This window comes from Mustela putorius, unplaced genomic scaffold, assembly GCF_011764305.1.
Source record: "Mustela putorius furo isolate JIRA1106 unplaced genomic scaffold, ASM1176430v1.1 tig00000196_pilon_pilon_pilon, whole genome shotgun sequence".
Classification (NCBI taxonomy): Eukaryota; Metazoa; Chordata; class Mammalia; order Carnivora; family Mustelidae; genus Mustela; species Mustela putorius.
In genome coordinates this window covers 4,680,076-4,700,926 of record NW_025421310.1, presented here as the reverse complement: position 1 = coordinate 4,700,926, position 20,851 = coordinate 4,680,076, and the positions used below count along the sequence as shown (strand labels likewise).

The window sequence follows — 20,851 nt, the reverse complement described above, 5'->3', positions numbered from 1 at the left end:
GACTTTCAGGCAGGGTAAAGAGCTAGTGCCAGTGCCCTGAGACAGGAATAGAACAGAGTATTTATTTATTTATTTATCATTCTAGAACAGAGTGAGAAAAGTGCCTGACAGGGGGGACTCAACTGTGGGGATGGGCTGGTCATGAATAGCTCTTTTCTGGAGGGAGAAAAAGCTTTAATTTCCGTTTTTCAAAGGTCACCATTGCTTGGAGAAGGTATTATGGTGCAAGAGAGGAGCAGGGAGTCCACTTATGAAGCTGCTTCTGTTTTTTTAAATTTATTTTAAAAGATTTTATTTATTTATTTGACAGACAGATAGAATACAGGTAGACAGAGAGGCAGGCAGAGGGAGAGGGAGAAACAGGCTCTCCACTGAGCAGGGAGCCTAATGACTGCTTCTGTTTTCTAAGTGAAAGTGGGTAGGTTGGTCAAACATATCCACTGATAACATGACAGCAACAATAATAGGTGCCTGGTTCTTTGTGTAAACGCTTGAGCAGAGCCTGTGAAGAACTAGAGCACAGTACTAAAAATAAGATGGATGGACTTTGGGTATATATTGAGAGTAGAACCAGTAAGATCACTAATACTTTCTAATTAATGAGTGTGTGGTGAAATGCTAAAGAAAACAGAGTTGTTCACACATTCTAGGTTTGTGCCTTAAATATCTTGGTGGGTAATGATTCCTTTTACTACACACACACGTTTCTGGTGGAAAGAATAGTATAGGAATTACACAATAGTGACACTTAGGGTTGCAATGCTTTGTGGATACTTCAACTTCTTTGAACCTCAGTTCCCTTGTGTAAGTCCCAAATAAGCAGGAAAGAATGAAAAACCATTTTTCTTTTATCCACCAGAAGGGAAAGGTCATCTTCGGGAGGTGGGGTCCTTTCTGTTCAGACCATCGAAGGTCTCTGAAAGCTGGCACTCCTCAAATACCCAGCCTTGCAGACCTTTATCCCATCTCCAAACAAGGACTATTGTTCTGGACTGATTAAACCCCAAGACTTGATCACACAACCTTTAAGAGATGGGTCTTATGGACCAAAGGTGGGACATGTGTAGGGCCTTCTTCCTCAGAACAAGACGATCTACCTCACCCAGCACTCTGTTCTCTCCCACACAAGAGCTAGAGAACACGTGATCTACGCTCAGGTGGCAGCCATCGCAGGGATACCCTTCCTGCCCCCCCCCCACCTAGCCAAGGGGAGAAGGAATCTTGCCATCCAGAAGATACAAAGCAGAACACAAACACATGCCAACTTGAAAGAGAAAAACAACATGAGGGAGAACACTTGCCATCTACGGGAAAGACCAAGAGGTCATTCATTTTCTATATGCAACGTGTTCTTATGAGTCAATGAAGAGAGCAAGCACCCAGATGAAAAATAGAAGGGGAGAATAAATGGTCATTTTGCAAGAAATAAACTGGCTAAAAGCAATTACGGTTTTCAACTCACTCACACAACAAATGCAAACCAAGTATTAAATCAGGGCAATATTTTTATCAAGTTGGCAAATTTTTTTCAAAGATTTTATTTATTTGTCAGACAGAGATCACAAGTAGGCAGAGAGGCAGGCAGAGAGAGGAAGGGAAGCAGGCTCCCCACTGAGCAGAAAGCCCAATGTGGGGCTCAATCCCAGGACCCTGGGATCATGACCTGAGCCGAGGGCAGAGGCTTTAACCCACTGAGCCACCCAGGCGCCCCAAGTTGGCAAATTTTTAAAAGAATCTGTTGAGAGCAGGACAGTAAAACAAACACCTAAAGTGTCATTAGGGACACAATGTTATACCTTTGTGGTATACCTTTGGTATAACTTTGTGGCCTTTCAGAAGACCAGTTTAGCTGCATCAAAGTTTCAATCATGTATGTGCTTTGACCTGGGAGTTCTAGATTAGGCCCATCTTCTACAGAAACACCTGCAGATGCACACTCATCGATGTTTATCAAAGTGTTATTTAACATACACACACACACCCACAAGCCTAAATTTCTACCAACAGGACAGGGCAAGCTACAGGCCATGATATACGCATACAATGGTATATTAAATAACTATTAAAGAGGGAAGCTCATAGGATTTTTTTCAAAGATTTTATTTATTTGACAGACAGAGATCACAAGTAGGCAGAGAGGCAGGCAGAGAGAGAGGAGGAAGCAGGCTCCCCGCTGAGTAGAGAGCCCGATGCGGGGCTCGATCCCAGGACCCTGAGATCATGACCTGAGCAGAAGGCAGAGGCTTTAACCCACTGAGTCACCCAGGCGCTCTGGAAGCTGATAGGTTTGTATAAAGAGATGATCAAGGTAACAAATGACAGGCAGTATAAACGGATTTATATATAATCTAATTCATGAAAAAAAGCTGGAAGAACAAATACCAAATTTTGAATCTAGCTACCTTTGTAGAATTGATTATATAGGAGAAACTTTGAAATATTAAGCACATTGTACCATTTATATTTGCTTGTACAGTCACTTTACTCTAACCAAGAAACATGTACCTCTAGGAATCAACAAGTGCTCCAAAAATTGAAAAAAAAATCAAATTATATTACATGAAAAAGAATACTAACAAGCAGAAATAGAGTTATGAGTTTTGATACACTGAGCCTGGGGGGCTCAGTGGGTTAAAGCCTCTGCCCTTGGCTCATGTCATGATCCCAGGGTCCTGGGATCAAGTCCCGCATCGGGCTCCTTGCTCGGCAGGGAGCCTGCTTCTCTCTCTGCCTCTGCCTGCCTCTCTGCCTGCTTGTGTGCTCTCTCTTTCTGACAAATAAATAAATAAAATCTTAAACAAAAAGAGAATATTGGGACACCTGGGTGGTTCAGTAGGTTAAAGCCTCTGCCTTCGGCTCAGGTCATGGTCCCAGGGTCCTGGGATCGAGCTCCACATCGGGCTCTCTGCTCAGCAGGGAGTCTGCTTCCCCCCCTCCCTGCCTGCCTCTCTGCCTACTTGTGATCTCTGCCAAATAAATAAAACCTTTCTAGATAAAAAAGATTTTATATTAAAAATATTATTGATGGGGGACGCCCAGGTGGCTCAGCTGGTTGAGCAGCTGCCTTTGGCTCGGGTCATGATCCCAGCGTCCTGGGATCGAGTCCCGCATCGGGCTCTTTGCTCAGCCGGGAGCCTGCTTCTCCCTCTACCTGCCACTCTGTCTGCTTGTGCTCACTCTCGCTCCTCTCTCTCCCTGACAAATAAAAAATATATATATATTATTGATGGGGACACTTGGGTGGCTCAGTTGGTTAAGCTTCTGCCTTCAGCTCAGGTTGTAATGCCAGAGTCCTGGGACTCTGGAATCCTCCCTTGCTTGGCAGGGAGCCTGCTTCTCCCTCTGCCTGCTACTCCCCCTACTTCTGCTGTCACTCTCTCTCTCTCTGATAAATAAAATCTTAAAACACAGCCATTGTTTTTAAAAATAAAATATTATTGATGAAATAGGCTTCATGGAAGGTATGATAGAAAGTTGAAGTAATCTTTCAAATGGCTTTAACAAAAACAGATGGTAGTATGGGATTAAAATGTTATGATTGGGGGGAATGGGCAAAATGGGTGAAGGAGGGATACAGGCTTCCAGTCACAGAATGAATGAGTCACAGGAATAAAAGGCACAGCACAGTACAAGGATACTGTAATAACAATATAATAGACAGATGGCAATGACACTTATGGGGAACACAACATATTGCATAAACTTGTTGAATCTCTAAGTTGTAAACCTGAAACTAATGTAACATTGTGTCAACTATACTCAAGATAATAAAAAAATTCAATTTCATTTAAAAAAAAAGTTATGAGCCGTTTTCCTCTTCTGGGGACAGCATCCTTAGGCATTCAGAATGGTCCAGCGTTTGACCTACCATCATAGGCTGTCCTACAATACAGCCTCTAGTAAAACTAGGCTTTCCCGAACTCCAGGTAATAGAATCATTTACCTTTATACCAAGGAGTTTGGGAAAGCACCAAAATCTGCATGTGGTGTGTGCCCAGGCTAACTTCTAGGAGTTCGTGATGTAAGACCTAAAGTGCTTATGAGGTTGTCTAAAATGAAAAAACATCTCAGCAGGGCCTACGGTGGTTCCATGTGTGCCAAGTGTGTTCGCGACAGGATCAAGCGTGCTTTCCTTATTGAGGAGCAGAAAATCATTGTGGAAGTGTTGAAGGCACAAGCAGAGAGCCAGAAAGCTAAATTTAAAAAAAAATGAAGCTGTTTTTAGTAATAAAAAAATCAAAAGGCTTGATCTGTTATTGCTGTTGTTAAAAAAAAAAAAAGTTATGATTGAACAGGAAACATACACCTAATTAGAGTTGTAGAAAAAGAACAGAGAAGAATGATTAATGCCAAAAAAGATAACCCAAGGCTATTTGAGAGCAGAAGAGCACATTTTTACATTTAAATATCCTGCTTAGCATCCAACCTAATCAAGAGGGTAAAGACCACAAACCTAGTTATCCAGTGACACTTAGGAACACAGGAGTGGAGGACCCCACAAGCTTTCATAGTGTAAAAGATAAGTCACGGGTCAAATACAATGTAAAAAAAAAAAAATCACAAGTCATTAAGATTCCTCAACACTGGGCACTAGAGGATATTGAAATACCAGAAACATTGAGGAGAATAACTCTCAAATTGGACAGTTACACCCAAGCTGTTCATCAGTGGTGCACTAGAGAAATTATCAGGTAAGATTTCAAAGAAATTTCCTCATACTGACTTTTCTGAGTTATTATAACATCGGTCCCCTGAAACAGTGATGAGAAAGATGGACGTAAAAGCTAGGGAAAAGAGGGCATGACAACATTTGAGATTAGAAAATGGAATTTGAGATTTCCGTAAACAAAAGGGTCTGTGAGGGCGTCAGGGTCCGGGATGTGACCCCGGCTCAAGCTGCGGCAGTAGCGTCGCCGGCTGCAGCTGCGCAGTAGCGTCGCCGGCTGCAGCTGCGGCAGTGGCTTCGGAGGCTTCGGGGTCTTTGCAGTTTGAGAAAGAGGACCCCGATCCTCTCCTTCCTCAGGTTTTAAGAAGCTGGCCTTGGTGCAGTAAGGAGCTTAGAACAATGGAGGAACGGAAAGTGAAGAGGAGGAGTCCTAAGTCTTTTAGTGTCCACTCTACTCAGGTGGTTAATGCCCCAAAAAAATACCATTCCAGTTAGTAAAAGCACAGGGTTTTCAAATCCTGCATCACAGTCAACTTCACAGCGACCAAAGTTAAAAAGAGTGATGAAAGAAAAGACCAGACCTCAGGGTGGAGAAGGAAAATGTGCACAACCGACTCCTATTCAGCACTCCTTCCTCACCGACGTCTCAGACGTTCAGGAGATGGAGAGAGGGCTTCTCAGCCTTTTGAATGATTTCCACTCTGGAAAACTTCAAGCATTCGGAAATGAATGTTCCATTGAACAGATGGAACATGTTCAGGGAATGCAGGAGAAATTAGCTCGCTTGAATTTGGAGCTCTATGGGGAGTTAGAGGAACTTCCTGAGGATAAGAGAAAAACAGCCAGTGACTCCAATCTGGACAGGCTTCTGTCTGACTTAGAAGAACTGAATTCTTCCATACAAAAGCTACATTTGTCTGATGCACAAGATGTTCCAAATACTTCCACCAGCTAAACGACATGTGGTTGCTTTCTTGTGGCTTGAAGAAGAGCAACATTCATTACTTTCCCAGCTGAATCCAGTAGCAGAATCACCTTCCACAATAAGGAATAAAGTGATTAAAGTGCCAGTGCAATTATTGTTTTCACTCCTGCTTTTAGTAAATTTGACTCGCTGCTATTCATCATAACTGGAGCCTCGGCCTTGTTGAAGGCTTAATCAGGTTGTGCTGCTATGCTTTCCATTGTTGCCTTATGGGGGTTATACTTGAAATGCATTGTGCAGAATGTTAATAATAGGGCTGAAGGTTTCTCCTTCCTGAGCTCACCAAACTTATTCCCATGTTGCTTATAAGTTGATGATGCACAGGCTTTTTGTGGCAGCCCCGCTGCAGTTTACGTTAGACAATCAGTACACACACTGGTGTTTTCCAGTGGCCAGTGACAACAAAATGTAAATAAGTATTTGTGGAATTTGCTATTTTTAATAAAAGTGATTGTTTAAAAAAAATGGAATTTGAGATTAAATCAAGTCCCAAGATGGGAAATACATGGCAACTGGTACTATCTAGGAAAAGATGTACAGCTTTCAGGAAACAGTCTAGAAATTGTGGCTGCAGAGCTGATGGGTTCCTTGTTACATCCAATTACATTAGACTTCCCAAAGATTTTAGAGATACTAATTGCATGGAAAGGTTAAAAAGGAATTGTTAACTCAAACAAAAACAGGCAATGATTCCCCCAAAAAGGCATGTGTAGTGGGCTGAACAGTGACCGCCCCCAACGTATGTCCATGTCCTAAACCCCAGAATCTTGTTAGCAAACATAAGGACTGTGAGCAGAGGAACTTATCCTGGATTGCCCCAAATGCAGTCAAATGTATTCTCACAAGAGACAGAATTTTGACACAAAACAGGAGGTGGCCATGTGACCAGAGAGGCAGAAATTGGAGGGATGTGACCACAACCCCAGGAATGCCACCAGAAGCCAGGTGAACAAGGACAATGCTCCCTGTGATCCCCAGGAGGAAGCATGACCCTGCTAACACCTTAATTTTGGACTAATCCAGAGCTGTGAAGGAGTGAATGTCTATTTGAGCCACTCAGTTTGTGGAAATTTATTATGGCAGCTCTAGAAAAGAAATACAACATGTATTCCTGATGTATCATATGGTTCAGCATGGATTTATATCCATGACACTGAAAATGGATTACTCCACAAAAATAACTGGAGACATATTTAGCTACCATGATAATTGAAAAACCAAGAGGTTGGAGGAAGGAGCAAGATGGATGAGGAGTAGGAGACCGAGATATCATCAGGTCCCAGGAGTCCAGCTAGGTAGTTATCAAACCATTCTGAACACCTAAAAACTCAACTGAAGATAAAAGAGAAGAGTAACAATTCTCCAGAGCTCTACCAAAAGTGTTCAGGGGAAAAAAGCTCCAGAGTATGAACTGGACCAGATTACTTAGCCTGGCTCCTGGCAAGGGCAGCACAACTCCAACTTGGGCAAAAACATTTGAGAATCACAGCAACAGGCCCCTCCTCCAGAAGATCAGCAAGAACATCCAGCCAAGACCAAGTTCACTGATCAATGAGAACCACAAAACTTCAGAGGTAGGGGATCAAAAACCTCTCAAAAAACAAGAGACCAGGACCTGAAAGATTCCCTGAAGAAGTCTACCAAACTTTCAAACAAGAAATACCTATTCTCCTGAAGCTGTTTCAAAACATTAAAGCAGAAAGAAAACTTCCAGACTCTTTATGAAGCCAGCATTACCCTGATCCCCCAAACCAGGCAAAGACCCCACCAAGAAGAAGAATTTCAGACCAATATCCCTGATGAATATGGATGCTAAGATTCTCAACAAGATCCTAGCTAATAGGATCCAACAGTACATTAGAAAGATTATCCACAATGATCAGGTAGAAATTATCCCTGGGTTGCAAGTGTGATTCAAAATTCACAAATCAGTCAAAGTCATAGAGCAAATCAATAAAAGAAGAGAAGAACCATATGGTCCCTTCAATTGATGCAGAAAAAGCATTTGAGGGGCACCTGGGTGGCTCAGTGGGTTAAAGCCTCTGCCTTCGGCTCGGGTCATGATCCCGGGATCCTTGGATCGAGTCCCACATCGGGCTCTCAGCTCGGCGGGGAGCCTGCTTCCTCCTCTCTCTCTCTGCCTGACTCTGCCTACTTGTGATCTCTGTCAAATAAATAAATAAAATCTTTAAAAAAAAAAAAAAGAAAAAGCATTTGACAAATCCAGTATCTGTTTCTGATTAAAACACTTCAAAGTATAGGGATAGAGGGAACATTCCTCAACTTCATAAAATCTATCTATGAAAATCCCACAACAAATATCATCCTCAATGGGGAAATCTGACAGCTTTTCCTTTGAGATCAGGAACACAACAAGGATCTCCACACTCACCACTCTTGTTCAATATAGTGTTAGAAGTCCTAGAAACAACAATCAGACAACAAAGAGAAATAAAAAGTATTCAAATTAGCAATGAAGAAGTCAAAATCCCTCTCTTTGCAGATGACATGATACTTTATATGGAAAACCCAAAAGACTTCACCCCCAAACTACTAGAACTCATACAGCAATTCAGTAATGCTGAATACAGGATACAATAATCAATGTTGGACGAATACCCAACTTTTGTAGCAACATGGACAGAACTGGAAGAGATTATGCTGAGTGAAATCAGTCAAGCAGAGAGAGTCACTTATTTGTGGAGCATAACAAATATCATGGAGGACAAGGGGTGTTAGAGAGGAGAAGGGAGTTGGGGTAAATTGGAAGGAGAGGTAAATCATGAGACTATGGACTCTGAAAAACAATCTGAGGGGTTTGAAGTGGCGGGGGGGGTGGGAGGTTGGGGTACCAGGTGGTGGGTATTATAGAGGGCACGGATTGCATGGAGCACTGGGTGTGGTGAAAAAATAATGAATACTGTTTTTCTGAAAATAAATAAATTTTAAAAATCAATTGCTTTTTAAAAAAAGATTTTATTTATTTGTCAGAGAAAGAGAGAGACAGCGCACACACACACACACAAGCAGGCAGAGTGGCAGGCAGAGGCAGCGAGAGAAGCAGGCTCCCTGCTGAGCAAGGAGCCCGATATGGGACTCGATCCCAGGTCCCTGGGATCATGACCTGACATGGAGGCATCAGTCCAACCAACTGAGCCACTCAGGAATCCCCAGAAATCCATTGCTTTCTTATACACTAACAATGAAAATACAGAAAGGGAAATTAGAGAATCGATTCCATTTACTATAGCACCAAAAACCATAAGATACCTGGGAATAAACCTAACCAAAGAGGTAAGGATCTGTACCTGAGGAACTACAGAACACTCAATGAAAGAAATTAAGAAGACACAAAAAGATGGAAGACCATTCCATGCTCATAGATAGGAAGAATAAACATTGTTAAAATGTCTGTACTACATGAGTGCTGTGAAGTGTGTAAACCTGGTGATTCACAGACCTGTACCCCTGGGGATAAAAATATATGTTTATAAAAAATAAAAAATTTAAAAAAAAATGTCTGTACTACAGAGCAATCTATACTTTCAGTGCCATTCTGATCAAAATTCCACTAGCATTTTTCAAAGAGCTGGAACAAACAATCCTAAAATTTGTATGGAATCAGAAGAGACCCTGTATTGCTAAGGAAATGTTGAAAAAGAAAAAGAAAGCTGAGGGCATCACATTGCCTGATTTCAAGCTTTATAAAGCTTTATAAAGCTGTAATCACCCAGACAGCATGGTACTGGCACAAAAACAGACGCATAGACCAGTGGAACAGAGTAGACAGCCCAGATATGGACCCTCAACTCTCTGGTCAAATAATCATCGACAAAACAGGAAAAAATATCCAGTGGGGGGGAAAAAAAACAGTCTCTTCAATAAATGGTGCTGGGAAAATTGGACAGCTATATGTAGAAGAATGAAACTCGACCATTCCCTTACACCATACACAAAGATAAACTCAAAATGCATGAGAGACTTCAACGTGAGATAGGAATGCTTCAGAATCCTAGAGGAGAACATAGGCAGTAACCTCTTTGACATCGGGGAAAGCAACATACAGAATTCTTGGCTTTTCCCCCATGATCCTTTAGTCTTGCAAAGTTAACTTTTTTTAATTTTATTTTTTTCTTATTCTAAAAAACTTTTCCTCTTTCCTATTTTAACATTTTCAAACTATTTTATCTTATCAATACCTTTTTAAAGTCTTTTAAAAATTTCATTGTTATAGTCTTATTCTATCCCTTCATTGTATTTAACCTTATTTTATTATATACATATAGGTTTTTTTCTTTAAAATTTTGGGATACAATTTCCTCTAATAGATCAAAATATACCCTAAATATTGTGAATGGCTTTGCTCTAGTCTCCAGCCTGATCACGTTTTTTTCTTTTTTTTTCCAACCAACTTTTCTTATCAATTCCTTTTATAGGATTTTTAAATTTTCATCTTTACAGTCCTATTTATCCCTTAATCATGTTTACCCTTATTTGTGTGTGTGTGTGTGTGTGTGTGTGTGTGTGTGTGTGTGTATTTCTTTAAAATTTGGGGAGGTAGTTTCTTCTAACAGACAAAAATACAACCAAAATCACCAGTCTAATAAATATTTATTTACTTATTCATTGTTTCCCCCTGCCCCCGCTTTCTTCTCCCCCTGGTTTTGGGTCTCTTCTGACTTGGTTAGTGTATTTTTTTCTGGGGTCATTACTACCCTTTTAGTATTTTTTCTCTCATTCATCTGTTCTTATCTGGATAAAAAGACAAGGTGTAAAACACCTCCAAAAAAAAAAAAAAAATGAACAAGAGGCAGTACTGATGGCTAGGGACCTAATCAATATGGACATTATTAAAATGTCAGAACTAGAGTTCAGAATGATGATTATCGAGGTGTTAGCTGGGCTCAAGAAAACCATGGAAGATACTAGAGAATCTCTTTCTGGAAAAATAGAAGAACTAAAATCTAACCAAGTTAAAATAAAAAAGCTATTAACAAGGTGTAATAAAAAATGGAGGATCTTATGGTTAGAATGAATGAGGCAGAAGAAAGAATTAGTGATATAGAAGACCAAATGATGGAGAATAAAGAACTGAGCAAAAGAGAGACCAAATGATGGAGAATAAAGAACTGAGCAAAAGAGAGACAACTACTGGACCATGAGGGGAGAATTCAAGAGATAAGTGATACCAGAAGACGAAACAATATTAGAATAATTGGGATCCCAGAGGAAAAAGAAAGAGAAGGGCAGAAGGTATACTGGAACAAATTATAGCAGAGAATTTCCCCAATTTTGAGAAGGGAACAAGGATCAAAATCTAGGTGGCACAGAGAACCCCTCTCAGAAATCAATAAAAATAGGTCCATACCCCATCATCTAATAGTGAAACTTACAAGTCTTAGTGACAAAGAGAAAATCCTGGAAGCAGCTCAGGACAAGAAGTCTGTAACATATAATAGTATAAATATTAGATTGACAGCAGACTTATCCACAGAGACCTGGCAAGCCAGAAAGGACTGGCATGACATATTTAGAGCACTAAATAAGAAAAATTTGCAGCCAGTTATACTATATCCAGCTAGGCTGTCATAGGAAATAGGGGAGATAAAAAGCTTCCAGGACAAATGAAAATTTAAAGAATTTGCAAACACCAAACCAGCCCTACAGGAAATATTGAAAGGGGTCCTCTAAGCAAAGAGAAAGTCTCAAAGTAATAGATCAGAAAGGAACAGAGACAACATACAGTAACAGTCACCTTACAGGTAATACAATGGCACTAAATTCGTATCTTTCAATAGTTACCCTAAATGTAAATGGGCTAAATGCCCCAATCAAAAGACACAGGATATCAAAATGGATAAAAAACAAGACTCATTAATATGCTGTCTACAAGAAACTCATTTTAGACCCAAAGACACCTCCAGATTTAAAGTGAGGGGATGGAAAACAATTTACCATGCTAATGGTAAATTCAAAAGTAAATTCAAAAGAAAGCAGGGGTGGCAATCCTTATAATAGATAAATTAGATTTTAAGCCAAAGCCTATAATGAGAGATGAGGAAGGACACTATATCATACTCAAAGGGTCTGTACAACAAGAAGATCTAAAAATTTTAAATATCTATGCCCCTAATGTGGGAGCAGCCAACTATATAAACCAATTAATAACAAAATCAAAGAAACACATCAACAATAATACAATAATAGCAGGGAACTTTAACACTCCCCTCTCTGAAATGGACAGATCATCCAAGCAAAAGATCAACAAGGAAATAAAGGCCTTAAATGGCACACTGGACCAAATGGACATCACAGTTATATTCAGAACATTCCATCCCAAAGCAACAGAATACACATTCTTCTCTAGTGCACATGGAACATTCTCCAGAATAGATCACATCCTGGGTCATAAATCAGGTCTCAACTGGCACCAAAAGATTGGGATCATTCCCTGCATATTTTCAGACCACAATGCTCTGAAACTAGAACGTAATCACAAGTTGGAAAGAACCAAAAACATGGAGGCTAAAGAACATCCTACTAAAGACGAATGAGTCAACTGAGAAATTAAAGAATTTTAGTAAACAATGGATTCTGGCACACTGAAAAGAAATTTAAAAAATAAAAGTTAAAAAGTTAAGGAAGATAAAAAAAAGTTCATTGAAACAAATGAAAATGAAAACACAATTGTTCAAAATCTTTGGGTTACAGCAAAGGTAGTCCTGAGAGGAAAGTACATAGCAATACAAGCCCTTCTCAAGAAACAATAAAGGCCTTAAATATAAAATCTAACCCTACACCTAGAGGAGCTGGAAAAAGAACAATAAAGAAAGCCTAAACCCAGCAGGAGAAGAGAAATAACAAAAATCAGACCAGAAATCAACGAAACAGAAACCAAAAGAATAGTAGAACAAATGAATGAAACTAGGAACTAGTTCTTTGAAAGAATTAATAAGACTGATAACCCCCTGACCAGACCTATCAAAAAGAAAAGAGAAAGGACTCAAATTAATAAAATTATGAATGAAAGAGGAGATATCACAATCAGCACCAAAGAAATACAAACAATTATAAGAACATATTATGAGTGACTATACACCAGCAAATTTGACAATCTGGAAGAAATGGATGCATTCCTAGAGACGTATAAACTACCAGAACTGAACCAGGAAGAAATAGAAAACCTGAACAGACCCATAACCAGTAAGGAGATTGAAGCAGTCATCCAAAATCTCCCAACAAACAAGAGCCCAGGGCCAGACGGCTTCCCAGAGGAATTCTACCAAACATTTAAAGAAGAATTAATACTTATCCTCCTGAAACTATTCCAAAAAAATAGAAATGGAAGGAAAACTTCGAAACTCATTTCATGAGGCCAGCATGACCTTGATCCCAAAACCAGACAAAGAACCCAAAGGAGAATTACAAACCAATACTCTTGGTGAACATGGGTACAAAAGTTCTCACCAATATATTAGCCAATAGGATCCAAGAGTACATTAAAAGGATTATTCAGCATGAAAAAGTGGGCTTTATTCCTGCGCTGCAATGTTGGTTCAACATCCATAAATCAATCAATGTGATATAAGACATTAATAAAAGAAATAACAAGAACCATATGATATTCTCATAGGTATGAAAAAAAGCATCTGACAAAGTACAGCACCCTTTCTTGATCAAAACTCTTCACAGTGTATGGATAGTAGGTACATACCTCAATATCATCAAAGCCATCTATGAAAAACCCACAGCAAATATCATTCTCAATGAGGAAAAACTGAGAGTTTTCCCCTAAGGTCAGGAACACAGCAGGGATGTCCACTATCACCACTGCTATTCAACATAGTACTAGATGTCCTAGCCTCAGCAATCAGACAACAAAAAGAAATAAAAGGCATCCAAATCAGCAAAGAAGAAGTCAAACTCTAACTCTTTGCGTATGATATACTTTGTGTGGAAAACCCCCAAAAAATCTACTCTAAAACTGGTGGAACTCATACAGGAATAAAGTGTCAGGATATAAAATCAATGCACAGGAATCAGTTGCATTTCTATACACCAACAGCAAGGCAGAGGAGAAATTAAGAAGTTGATCCCATTTACAATTGCTCCCAAAACTGTAAGATACCTTGGAATAATCCTAACCAAACAGGCAAAAAATCTGTACTCAGAAAACTATAAAGTACTCATGAAAGAAATTGAGGAAGACACAAAGAAATGGAAAAATTTTCCATGCTCATAGCATGGAAGAATATTGTGAAAATGTCTATGCTACCTAAAGCAATCTACACATTAAATGCAATCCCTAGCAAAATACCATCATTTTTTTTCACGAAATGGAATAAATAATCCTAAAATTTTTATGGAACCAGAAATAGCCAGTGGAATGTTGAAAAAGAAAACCAGGGGCACCTGGGTGGCTCAGTGGGCTCAGCCTCTGTCTTTGGCTCAGGTCATGATATCAGATCCTGGGATTGAGCCCCACATAGGGCTTTCTGCTCAGCAAGGAGCCTGCTCCCCACCCACCACTCTCTACCTGCCTCTCTGCCTACTTGTGATCTCTGTCAAATAAATAAAATCTTTAACAAAGAAAAAAGAAAAAAGTTTGTGGCATCACAATTCTGGACTTCAAGCTCTATTACAAAGCTGTAATCCTCAAAACAGTATGGTAGACACATAGATCAATGGAACAGAATAGAGAGTCCAGAAATGGACCCTATCTCTGTGGACAGCTAATCTTCAACAAATCAGGAAAGAATGTCCAGTGGAAAAAAGACAGTCTTTTCAACAAATGGTGTTGGGAAAATTGGACAGCCACATCCAGAATAATGGAACAGGACCGTTTCCTCACACCATACACAAAAAAGACTAAAAATGGATGGAAGATCTCAATGTGAGACAGGAATCCATGAAAATCCTTGAGAATACAGACAGCAACCTCTTCGACCTCAGCCGCAGCAACTTCTTCCTAGAAACATTGCCAAGGCAAAGGAAGCAAGGGCAAAAGTGAACTATTGGGACTTCATCAAGATTAAAAGCTTTTGCACAGCAAAGGAAACAGTCAACAAAACCAAAAGACAACTGACAGAATGGGAGAAGAAACTCGCAAATGACATATCAGATAAAGGGCTAGTATCCAAAAATCTATAAAGAACTTATCTATAAAGAACTTGCCCAGAACAAATAACCCAATCAAGAAATGGGCAGAAGACATGAACAGACGTTTTGGCAAAGAAGAGATCCAAATAGGCAACAGACACATGAAAAAGTGCTCAAAATCACTCGGCATCAGGGAAATATAAATCAAAACTACAGTGAGATACCACCTCGCACCAGTCAGAATGACTAATATTAACAAGTCAGGAAACAACAGATGTAAGGGAGGATGCAGAAAAAGGAGAACCCTCCTACACTGTTGGTGGGAATGCAAGCTGGTGCAGCCACTCTGGAACAGTATGGAGGTTCCTCAAAAAGTTAAAAATTGAGGATGTGGAGAAAGGGGAACCCTCTTACACTGCTGGTGGGAATACAAATTGGTGCAGCCTTTGGAAAACAGTGTGGACATTCCTTAAGAAATTAAATATAGAGCTACCCCCATGACCCTGCAATTGCACTACTGGGTATTTACCCCAAAGATACAGATGTAGTGAAAAGAAGGGCCATCTGTACCCCAATATTCATAGCAGCAATGGCCACGGTCGCCAAACTGTGGAAAGAACCAAGATGCCCTTTAACAGACGAATGGATAAGGAAGATGTGGTCCATATACACTATGGAGTATTATGCCTCCATCAGAAAGGATGAATACCCAATTTTGTAGCAACATGGACGGGACTGGAAGAGATTATGTTGAGTGAAATCAGTCAAGCAGAGAGAGTCAAGTATCATATAGTTTCACTTATTTGTGGAGATAACAAATAACATGGAGGACAAGGGGAGATGGAGAGGAGAAGGGAGTTGGGGGAAATTGGAAGGGGAGGTGAACCATGAGAGACTATGGACTCTGAATCTGAGGGCTTTGAAGGGGCAGGGGGGAGGTGGGAGGTTGGGGGAACCAGGTGGTGGGTATTATGGAGGGCACGGATTGCATGGAGCACTGGGTGTGGTGCAAAAACAAAGAATACTGTTACGCTGAAAAGAAATAAAAAATTTTAAAAAAATAGAGCTACTTGGGACTTCATTAAAATCAAAAGCTTCTGCACAGCAAAGGAAATAATCAAAAAAACAAAGAGGCAACCCACGGAATGGGAGAAGATATTTGCAAATGACAGTATAGACAAAAGGTTGATATCCAGGATCTATAATGAACTCCTCAAACTCAACACACACAAAACAGACAATCATCAAAAAATGGGCAGAAGATATGAACAGACACTTCTCCAATGGAGACATACAAATGGCTATCAGACACATGAAAAAATGTTCATCATCACTAGCCATCAGGGAGATTCAAATTAAAACCACATTGAGATATCACCTTTCACCAGTTAGAATGGCCAAAATTAGCAAGACAGGAAACAACATGTGTTGGAGGGGATATGGAGAAAGGGGAACCCTCTTACACTGCTGGTGGGAATGCAAGTTGGTGCAGCCTCTTTGGAGAACAGTGTGGAGATTCCTTGAGAAATAAAAAATAGAGCTTCCCTATGACCCTGCCATTGCACTACTGGGTATTTACCCCAAAGATACAGCTGTAGTGAAAAGAAGGGCCATCTGTACCCCCAATGTTTATAGCAGCAATGGCCATGATCGCCAAACTGTGGAAAGAAGCAAGATGCCCTTCAACGGACGAATGGATAAGGAAGATGTGGTCCATATACACTATGGAGTATTATGCCTCCATCAGAAAGGATGAATACCCAATTTTGTAGCAACATGGATGGGACTGGAAGAGATTATGCTGAGTGAAATAAGTCAAGCAGAGAGAGTCAAGTATCATATGGTTTCACTTATTTATGGAGCATAACAAATAGCGTGGAGAACATGGGGAGATAGAGAGGAGAAGGGAGTTGGGGGAAATTGGAAGGGGGGGGTGAACCATGAGAGACTATGGACTCTGAAAAACAATCTGAGGGTTTTGAAGGGGTTGGGGGTGGGAGGTCGGGGTACCAGGTGGTGGGTATTATAGAGGGCATGGATTGCATGGAGCACTGGGTATGGTGCAAAAATAATAAATACTGTTATGCTGAAAATAAATAAAAAATAAATTAAAAAAAAAACAAAAAATAGAATAAAATAAATGTTGTATCTATGAAAAAAAAAAGTAGAGCTACCCTACAACCCAGCAATTGCACTACTGGGTATTTACCCTAAAGATACAAATGTAGTGATCCAAAGGGTCACGTGCACCCAAATGTTTATAGCAGCAATGTCCACAATAGCCAAACTATGCAAAGAACCTAGATGTCCATCAACAGATGAATGGATAAAGAATATGTGGCTCAGCTGGTTAAACAACTACCTTCAGCTCAGCTCATGATCTCAGAGTCCCGGGATCTAGTCCCACATCAGGCTCCCAGGTCCCTGGGGAGTCCACTTCTCCCTCTGACCCTCTCAGCTCTCATGCTCTCTCTCATTCTCTTTCAAATAAATAAAATCTAAAAAAAAAAAAAAAAGATATGGCACACACACACACAAAATGCAATATTATACAACCATCTAAAAAATGACATCTTGTTATTTGCAATGACATGGGTGGAACTAGAGGGTATTATGCTAAGCGAAATAAGTCAATCAGAGAAAAACAATTATCATATGATCTCTCTGATATGAGGAATTCAAAGGGCAGGGTGGAGAGTCATGGGGGTAGGGAGGGGAAAAAATGAAAAAATGAAACAAGATGGGATTGGGAGGGAGACAAACCATAAGAGACTTTTAGTCTCATTAAATAAACTGACAGTTGCTGGGGCAGAGGGGTTTAGGGAGAACGTGGTTGGGTTATGGACACTGGGGAGGGTATGTGCTATGGTGAGTGCTATGAAATGTGTAAGCCTGATGATTCACAGACCTGCACCCCTGGGGCAAATAATACATTATATGTTAATGGAAAAAAAAGAAAAACCAAGAAGTTGCAGTGTATGTTAACCCCTTTATGAGCATAGAAATAGTTAAGTGGCAGCCAAGAGTAGCATATAGTTGCTTCTACAGAACTCAAGGGTTAAGCAATGGATTGATGTTTTTCATTACAAGTTTTAGGTTTCTGGGATTCTTTCTGGATTATACACCAGTACATATATTTGAGAAATCCAAGCCTGTTCCATAGTTGCATGTATTATTTTGTCAACATGAAAATCTCCAACAATCAACTGGTACCCAAAAAATACAGTTACCTGTTAATTCAACAAAATCACAATGTCCAGAAACAGACACTGGTATCTAAGAACAGACAGTGGAGTCAGAAATTACCTAGTTTACAGCAACTTATTATTCAATAAGCAGCAATGCAAGAACAGGTGGGGAATGGTATAAATTGAAGAAAATTTCAGAAGTGATGACAATTAGAGAAGAAAACTTCAGAGGTGATGACAATTAGAGACCCAACAAAATGGATGACCCATCAAGCAATTTGTCCACAATCACCATAAAGTAGCATACAAACCTTTTTCTTCTTCTGGAATCTCTGCTGCTTCTTGGTTTGGATCTTGGGGTCCCCATGACTGTGTCATCTCTGCAACAAATAGTGATAGTGGGATATTGAGATACCCAGGCTGAAAATGGCCAGTGATGGATGCTCTCTGCAGAGCCAAGGACTGCCCTGACAAGCCTGAGACTAAAGACACAGGAATCACATCCCCTAGCTCCATCAACTCACGTTCTTTAGGTCCAGCCATCCCCCCATCAGGAACACACTCTCCCAACACTCATATGACCCACCTTCTCTTCTCCCAAGTCTTTGCTCAAATTTTAGTTCAGTGGTGCTGGGCAGACCTGATTAGCACTGCACCTGATCCCTACAAAACACACCCAAGACTCTCCCTATTCACCTTTCTCTTTCCATTCCCTTTGTTACCTCCCAACATACCATGTAGTGTACTTATTTCTTACCTTCAGTACCTCTCTTCACCCCACTGAAGGAGGGACCCAAATGACTAGCCTCTGTTTGCTTTCTTATCCCAAGTATGTAAAATGCCCAGCACATAGAAAACATTCTATTTATGCACACTAGAGCACCATAAAAATAAAAGCACGAAGAATTGGGTTCTAAACCAAGCCCCTCTCCATATATTCCACAAAACCACTCTGAATGCCCCATTCCTCATGAGCTGAAGGGCCCCTTCCATGTCTAACTCACACAGCAATAACTTATTCTACTGTTCAGTGCTTAGCTGCTATAAGCCAATGTCCCATAGGGATAACAGCTCTAACGGAGACATGGCTCTAACATTTATAATTCTACTGGTTGTCAAGGCTTGCAGGATGTGATCTGGGTATCTAGCTGGGTCCTGGGCTGCTTCTTCATGCTGCATGTTCCTTTGAACCACTACCACCCATCACGCTCTACCATGGTGAACTTGGCCAAAAAACAAAAACAAAAACAAATTTTGAGGAGCCTCACAGAGCCTACCTGTAGGGTCTTTCCAGGGTTGGGTCAGCTCTCCTAGCAATAGGGAAACTGAATGGGGAATCTTAGGAGCATAGCACAGTAAGTTAAGATCATCCCCTCATCACTAGCTCATTTACCTGTACATCAACTACATGACACATTGCATTTCCTCTGTTGCACATAAACCCAGTGAGGGGATCCCTCCAGATTATAGCCTTGCTGCCACACTCTATATCTAGATACATTAAACTAAAGGCTCTAGATCTAGCTGGGGCCACTTATTTATAGAGGGCACGGATTGCATGGAGCAATGCAATGGGGGTAGTGAAAAAATAATGAATACTGTTATGCTGAAAATAAATTAATTTTTTTAAAAAGAGCCAACGCGCTCCCTGATATGAGGAAGTGGTGATGCAACATGGGGGCTTAAGTGGGTACGAGAAGAATAAATGAAAGAAAATGGGATTGGGAGGGAGACAAACCATAAGTGACTTTTAATCTCACAAAACAAACTGAGGGTTGCTGGGGGGAGGGGGTTTGGGAGAAGGGGGTGGGATTATGGACATTGGGGAGGGTATGTGCTTTGGTGAGTGCTGTGAAGTGTGTAAACCTGGTGATTCACAGACCTGTACCCCTGGGGATAAAAATATATGTTTATAAAAAATAAAAAATTATATAATGTCTCTAAAAAAAATAAAATGAATAAATAAATAAATAAATATTTAAAAAAATAAATTAAAAAAACTAAAAAAAAAAAAAAAGAGCCAACGCCATAGCCTAGAATTTAAGTACAATTGACATTGGGGAGGGTATGTGATTTGGTGTGTGCTGTGAAGTGTGTAAACCTGGTGATTCACAGACCTGTACCCCTGGGGATAAAAATATAGGTTTATAAAAAATAAAAATTAAAAAAAAAATCCCAGTCCTGACTTCCCTTTTGCAGGGAAATCACAGATTCACCTACCCAAAATCTGTCAGAACAAACTTGGGTAGGGTAGAAGATATGTGCCATGCAATGACAAGGACATTTCCAGTTCTGATACAGGCCATCTGGCATTGTCTCAAACTAGCACCTGGAATCCAGAGAAAACTACCCCAAAGATAAACAAATGTGTGAAAACTTTCTCATCTTCTAAGCATTTCATCCTAGAAATGCAGAGGTAGGTACAGTAGGCCAGGTTTTCAAGAAGAGAGAACAGAGAGCTCAGTGGTAAGTCATTTGCCCTGAGTTATAGTTGGTTAGATGGGCGAGGCTTTGAATCCTGGCATTCTGATACCAAACCTAAACCCAGGGCCCCCGAAAAATAACACACATAGACTTGTAGACACACATGCATTCACATACTCATAACACAGCATCGTTCAAGCACAGACACTCTCATTATGCCATATTTCCTAGAAAATGGAGCCAAGGGGAAATGGAAGCTATCTTGACCTGCTGGACCTTTGTATCATCGCTCACATTGCCAGGACATGATGTGGTCTAGGGCTCTTTCCTGCTGGCGAGGTGTCCTCCATATGCCACACCCCCTTCACAAGTCACCCAGGAACCAAATAAGGACGAGGAAAAAATGGGATCTTCCAATGTGCCAGGCTCTACAACACTGGCTCTACAGCACTTATAAAGGACCAGTGGCCAGGAAGGAGGTCGTTCCTT

At 40.4% G+C, this 20,851-nt stretch overlaps 2 protein-coding genes across 2 annotated transcripts in view; one reads left to right on the top strand and one right to left on the bottom strand.

Annotated features, from left to right (window-relative positions):
- Positions 1-20,851, bottom strand: part of LOC101689503 (NACHT, LRR and PYD domains-containing protein 13) — a 38,320-nt gene that overhangs the window by 14,352 nt on the left and 3,117 nt on the right. The gene's annotated exons all lie outside the window — the stretch shown is intronic.
- LOC106004138 (coiled-coil domain-containing protein 28A-like) lies at positions 4,928-6,088 on the top strand. The gene is given in 2 exon segments (XM_045076889.1): positions 4,928-5,137; positions 5,139-6,088. Coding segments are annotated over 2 exon segments (555 nt in total). The 5' UTR covers positions 4,928-5,065; the 3' UTR covers positions 5,622-6,088.